We start from the raw sequence: 7094 nt of genomic DNA on the forward strand, positions 1-7094 counted from the left end.
GGCAAATAAAAGGGGTCGACCATTTTTTTAGTAATGTTAGAGTTACAGAATTAATTAAAAAAAATTATTAATGTATTTGAAAAAGATATACAGATAATTAAATAATTAAACATACATAGAGATGAAATGTATAAGCATAGGCTCTTTAATTCTTCAAAATAAGTCGACAGTAAGATCTGGGCAAATAAAAGGTGTCGACCAATTTTTTTCAGTCATTGAAGAGGTTCTAGTTTCAGAAAATCGTAAGCAAATCCATGTATTCGATGGCTTAAGATAAATTTAAAAAAAATAATTTTTAACGGAGGTTGACTCTGAGTAGCGAATAAATACAGCTTGTCGGCCCTTGACATTTCTATTCTACTAATCAAAAACTTTCGTTTGACATAAATTTTCTTGATGTATTTCATAAATTACAATTACACCTAAAATAAAAACCGGAAGTGACGTCATAATTTTGCATGCGGACAAAATCAAGCAACTTCAGGGGTGTCGACCTCTACACCTATGGTTTTATTGTTCATACCCCAAGAATGATTGATGCATCTGATCCATAGGATTTTTATACAGCCGGCTCTCGGACTATAAAGATCACAACAGGGAAGCGTTGAGAGATGCCAGTCAGAGAAGCCAAAGCAAGGTGTGACACTCAAATGGTAGATTTGAAACCGAGATTTGTTTACTTCTTAGACAAGGTAGTTGGCGCTGCTAACGCTAATTTAAATTTTTTCTTCAAAGACAATCAGCTGACTAATGAATTGCTCTGTGTAATCGATCATGCAACCAATCAATATCGATGTAAACATATCGTCTGCTAGCATGTGCAGCCACATGTATGACAAATTTTGTAATTTTAATTTATTTTCAAATAAATATTACATAGAAGATTATTCCCTTCTTTTAGATATGTAAATTACATAAACATTGTGGAATTTTCAGTAAAGTGAAAAATTATTTATTTGGATATAAAACCAACATTGCGGCAATACTCTGAAAAAAACATAAATGATTTCTGAAATCTCCGAATAAATAATTTTTCACTTACCTGAAAATTCTACAATTTTTTAATTCCCAATTAAAGAAAACACACACACATAAGTCGACTTTTTTTTTCGTTTAGTTTATTCTTATTGCAACTTGGGGGCGCTAAAAACTGTTTAAAACATTAACATTGAGTGTCCAAGTCTGAAACGGATGGTCTGTGGACCAGAGCCTCGCTCATGCGTGTTAGGGCCCGTTTCAGACTAGTATTCTGACGTCATGTTACAATATGACTGTCTTTGGCGGGATTTTCCGCGCAACTGTCATGACGTTGATGTACAATAGTTATTTGAAACGAACTCTACCATTTTATACTAGGTGGCTAAGGGCCGCACAAGAACCTCGCGGAGGCCGCAGGTTCCCCACATCTTAATATATATAAATCTCGTGTCACAATGTTTGTCCTCAATGGACTCCTAAACCACTTAACCGATTATAATAAAATTTGCACACCATGTGCAGTTCGATCCAACTTGAGAGATAGGATAGTTTAAATCTCAAATTATAGTCGCAATTTTAATTTATTGCTAATTATTCGTCTGTTATTATTTGACAGTCAAAATTATCTGTTAAAATTAATAATGTCAAATGCCACCGAAAAAATCTAACCTCAACAACGCGTGCACCAGAGAGGCCTCTGGTGCACGCGTTGTTGAGGTTAGATTTTTTCGGTGGCATTTGACATTATTATTTGACAGTCAAAATTATCTGTTAAAATTAATAATGTCAAATGCCACCGAAAAAATCTAAACTGAATAACGCGTGCACCAGAGAGGCACGACGCAAACGTGTTGAAAGAGCTCAGCAATTACCAGAACAAATCGAAACAAGAAATGCAGCTCAAAGAATCAGGACTGCAGAAAGTCGTGCACAAGAATCTCAAGAACAGCGTGACGAACGTCTGCGACAGAATATTACGAGAACAAGAGCGGCACGAGAACGAAACATAGCTACAGTACGAGTACTAGATCGACAAAGGCAACGGATCAGCCGCTCATTAACACGTGCATCATTCGTTCGGCTTGCCTTTGAATATGCACCAGATATTAACTACTCAGCGCATTCAAAAATTGCTATCGGTGGAATGGATAAAGTATGTCAATATTGTCAGGCATTGAAATTTCGGAATGAAGCAGCCGGCATGTGCTGCGCATCAGGAAAAGTTGTGCTGTCACCTCTACCCGCTCCGCCGGAGCCTTTATTATCCCTTCTTACTGGCAATTCAGATGATTCCAAATTATTTTTGCGTAAGATACGCAAATTTAATTCTTGCTTCCAAATGACGTCATTTGGGGCAACTAAAATTTGCGATCGTGCATCCGATGGACGTAATTTTGAAACTTCATTCAAAATTCAAGGCCAGGTGTACCATAAAATCGGATCACTGATGCCAATGCCTGATAACAATCCGAAATTTCTTCAAATTTATTTTATGGGCGATTGTGAAGAGCGCGTGACGACTCGGTGCCTGTATAATTTTATTGAACAAGCAGAGGAAAGAGCAATTGTGATATTATTGGAAAATTTTTTAGAAGATCACAATCAACTAATTCAATTGATCAAAAGAGTTTCGCCACGACTGCAAAATGACAATTATCAAATCGTCATTAAAGCCGACAAAGTACCATTAGGTGAACATGCTGGTAGATTCAACGCTCCAACTGTTGATGAGGTTGCTGTTATCATGGTTGGTGATCCAGTTGACGAAAGATCTATAAAAATTACACGGCGAGACAACACTGTCAGTACGATTTCGGATCTACACCGTTCATATGATGCACTACAATATCCATTAATATTTTGGCAAGGACAAGATGAATATCACCTCAATATCAAACAGTATGATCCAAATACCGGTAAATTTGACAATTATCTATTTATTTTCTTACTGTATGTATAGATTTTAATTTCGTATTGCATTTTATTTTTTATTTTTTTAGGTGATTACAGAAATAAAAAAGTTAGCTCAATGAACTACTACGCACACCGAATAATGGTTAGACAACATCAAGACAATTATATCCTTCGATATCGTCAGCTGTTCCATCAATACATTGTTGATATGTATGCTAAGGTCGAAAGCGAACGCTTGCGATTCCTTCGATTCAACCAGGCGAAACTACGATCGGAAGAATATATTCACTTACGAGATGCTGTTGCTGGAAACATCGATGGAAATTTAAATCCCAATGACATCGGTAATGCTTTCATTTTACCTTCAAGCTACATCGGCAGCCCACGGAACATGCAGGAATACATACAAGATGCGATGACTTACGTACGTCATTACGGCCGACCGGATTTATTTATTACATTCACATGTAATCCGAATTGGGAAGAGATACAAACTTTACTATTGCCAGGACAACAAGCCATTCATCGTCATGATTTAACTGCACGGGTGTTTAAACAAAAATTGAAATCCTTAATTGATTTTATTGTTAAATATTCAATTTTTGGTATCACACGTTGTTGGCTGTATACGATAGAGTGGCAAAAGCGAGGTTTGCCTCATGCCCACATTTTGGTTTGGCTTAAAGATAGAATCCGTCCTGAAGAAATCGATCAAATAATTTCAGCCGAAATTCCAGACCCATTAATTGATCAAGAATTATTTGATATTGTCACCAAACACATGATCCATGGGCCATGCGGTGCTTTCAACATGACGTCACCGTGCATGGAAAATGGAAAATGTAAAAAAAACTTCCCAAAGCCGCATACGAATGACACGATCACGGATATTGATGGTTATCCAATGTATCGCCGCAGAAGTACTGAGAATGGTGGCCACACATTTACAATGCGACTGCCGAACTTTCCAAATCAAGTTGAGTTTGATAATCAGTGGGTGGTACCATACTCACCACTACTTTCAAAAACTTACAAAGCTCATATCAATGTTGAGCTTTGCAGTTCTGTTAAATCAATTAAGTATATTTGTAAATATGTAAACAAAGGCAGTGATTTGGCCATATTTGAAGTACAAAACATAAATAAAAATGACGAAATAGCACGATACCAAATGGGCAGATACATTAGCAGCAATGAAGCTATTTGGCATATTCTCAGCTTTCCCATCCACGAAAGAGATCCTGCTGTCCAACATCTGGCAATACATCTTGAAAACGGTCAACGTGTATACTTTACTGGAGAAAATGTTCTCCAAAGAGCGTTCGAAGCTCCGAAAACGACTCTAACTGAATTTTTTACATTGTGTCAAAAACCTGATGTTTTTGGCCAATTCGCGAAGACATTGGTGTATGGTGATGTTCCACGTTACTTCACATGGAACAAATCCAGTAAAAAATGGGAGCCACGGAAACAAGGAAAACCACATCCTTCCATTACAGGCATATTCAAAGCTAAGACATTGGGGAGACTTTACACGGTACATCCAAAGCAACGTGAGTGCTTCTATTTACGTTTGTTATTGGTGAATGTTCCCGGACCAACGTCTTTTGAATTTTTACGAACAATTAATGGTCGAGTATTCAATACATACCAGGATGCATGTCGTGAACTGCAATTGCTAGAAGACGATAACCATTGGGACTTAACGCTTGCTGATGCTGCGTTGACATCAACACCGAATAACATTCGTCAGTTGTTTGCAATTATTTTGACGACATGTTATCCCTCGCAAGCACAAACTTTGTGGGAAAAATATAAAAATTGTATGACAGAAGACATCTTGCACCGAATTAGACAAACAAATCAATGCCAAAACATAGATTATACACCAGAGATGTACAATGAAGCATTGGTCTTGATCGAGGATTTATGTGTTCTTATTTCAAATTTACCACTTAATCATTATGGTATGCCATCACCTAATCGTCCAGCCACCGACTTAGTCAATACCGATTTACAACGAGAAAAGCAATATGACCATGGAAGTTTAGCAACAATTATCATGAACAGTGAACCATTACTGACAGCAGAACAAAAAATTATTTATGATCGGATTATGCTGGCTGTTGCTGCTGAACAAGGCGGTTTTTTTTTCTTGGATGCACCCGGTGGAACCGGTAAGACATTTTTAATATCGTTGATTCTTGCCAAAATACGGTCGCAACAAAAAATCGCATTAGCAGTAGCATCGTCAGGCATTGCGGCTACTTTACTGGATGGTGGGCGAACAGCACATTCAACATTCAAGCTGCCATTGGACGTTCATAATAAACCAGATGCAATGTGTAACATCAAAAAGAATAGTGGAATAGCTGCAGTGTTGCGAAAGAGTTCTATAATAATTTGGGATGAGTGCACAATGGCACACAAATATTCACTTGAAGCATTAAACAGAACTATGCAAGATTTAAACAGCAATAATAGACTTTTCGGTGGTGTTATCTTACTTTTGTCTGGTGACTTCCGGCAGACCTTACCGGTTATACCTCGCTCAACTTTCGCGGATGAGATTAATGCATGTTTGAAACAATCATTCTTATGGCGAAGTGTTGAAACACTTCGATTGACCATAAATATGCGAGTACAATTGCAAAATGATCCATCAGCACAAATATTTTCCGAACAACTACTAGATATTGGGAACGGTAAAATAGAACTGCAACCAAATACGCAATGCATTAAACTACCAGACAATTTTTGCACTGTTGTTCAGGATAAAAATGAATTGATTCAGAGTATTTTCCCGGATATACAGAATAATTATTTGAATCATGAATGGCTCAGTCAACGGGCGATTTTGGCAGCCAAAAACGTTGATGTTGACGAAATTAACTTCCAGATACAACAGTTGTTACCAGGCGATCTGATGTCTTTTAAATCAATCGATACTGTTGTTGATGAAAATGAAAGTGTAAATTTTCCGATTGAATTTTTAAATTCATTAGATATACCTGGAATGCCACCACATAATCTTCGATTAAAGATTGGTTCCCCTATTATTCTCCTCCGTAATTTGAATCCGCCTCAATTATGTAACGGTACGCGTTTGGTCATCAAAAAGATCACCGGTAACATTCTTGAAGCAACCATTTTGGCTGGGAAGTTTAAAGGAAAAGTGGTTTTGCTGCCACGTATTCCGATGATACCATCAGATTCTACCATACCCTTCAAAAGGCTACAGTTTCCAATTCGTTTAGCTTTCGCCATGTCTATAAATAAATCTCAAGGTCAAACAATGTCCATTTGTGGTTTAGATTTGGAAAATCCATGTTTTTCTCATGGGCAACTATATGTTGCGTGTTCACGTGTTGGGAAACCGTCGAATCTATTTGTGTTAGCTAAAGACAGGTTAACCAAAAACATTGTGCACCGATTGGTGTTAAATTAAATTGAAATTGAAAGTATTTATAATTCAAAAAAAGAGACATTAATGTTTAAAAGTTTAAGACTGTCTGCCTTGCCTACCTCATTCATGATGTTTAAGCGTCACATGTTATTTACTGTATTATACTGTAATATACTTATTTGTTATAAAATTAAATGGAAATAATAAATCTGATAAATTTTTATTTTGTATTGATTTCTGCTTAATATCAAGTGTAAGAACATTTTAATTAATTGTGTTCAACGTACTTCCCCTTCAAATCTCAATCCAGTGAATTTGTATACCACCATCAACATTTTCGTCTTTGTTCGTAAATAATTTCATTGTACTAAAGGGTTATAGTAGTAGAAAGTCAAATAAGGAGATCACCATTTTTTTTTTTCAAATACCATCTGTGTAAATAAGCATAGTGGACTCCGTGTCTGATGTTCTTTTATCGTTCCTCTTAGATTGTTTACTATAATGTAATATAACAAAAACTTCAGCCACAGCAACGCGTGGCCGGGTCAGCTAGTATATATATATATATATATTATAAATGAAAATTTATTTCAAATTCTGATTATTTTTTATGAAAATGGCGTTAAAAGTAATTCGAAAAATACACAATTATTACTTAGAGAGATCTATGATCTTATGGAGTTAGTTCCTGGTGTTACCACTAATGTGGGTTTGGTGCACAAACATAGATTGGAACGTTTTAAAGCGGGAACTTAGAAAATTATTTTTAGTTACGTATGGAGGGTAGAGGTAAGGA

At 36.4% G+C, this 7094-nt stretch overlaps 1 protein-coding gene across 1 annotated transcript; it reads left to right on the top strand.

The window, feature by feature from the left end:
- The first annotated feature begins 1768 nt into the window (after positions 1-1768).
- Positions 1769-6521, top strand: LOC130903368 (uncharacterized). The gene is made up of 3 exons (XM_057815424.1): positions 1769-2285; positions 2397-2894; positions 2979-6521. Exons 1-3 carry the CDS (start codon positions 1769-1771, stop codon positions 6338-6340), a joined length of 4377 nt encoding a protein of 1458 aa, XP_057671407.1. The 3' UTR covers positions 6341-6521.
- Positions 6522-7094: the final 573 nt, after the last annotated feature.

Source organism: Diorhabda carinulata, unplaced genomic scaffold (genome assembly GCF_026250575.1).
Source record: "Diorhabda carinulata isolate Delta unplaced genomic scaffold, icDioCari1.1 Dcau_57, whole genome shotgun sequence".
Classification (NCBI taxonomy): domain Eukaryota; kingdom Metazoa; phylum Arthropoda; class Insecta; order Coleoptera; family Chrysomelidae; genus Diorhabda; species Diorhabda carinulata.

What these genes read in the sequence shown, in the direction of transcription:
- LOC130903368 (XM_057815424.1), top strand. Translation starts at nt 1,769, where the DNA reads ATGCCACCGAAAAAATCTAAACTGAATAACGCGTGCACCAGAGAGGCA. An exon ending in TGATTCCAAATTATTTTTGC is followed by an intron (nt 2,286 to 2,396) that starts GTAAGATACGCA and finishes TCAAAATTCAAG; the next exon opens with GCCAGGTGTACCATAAAATC. An exon ending in ACAGTATGATCCAAATACCG is followed by an intron (nt 2,895 to 2,978) that starts GTAAATTTGACA and finishes TTATTTTTTTAG; the next exon opens with GTGATTACAGAAATAAAAAA.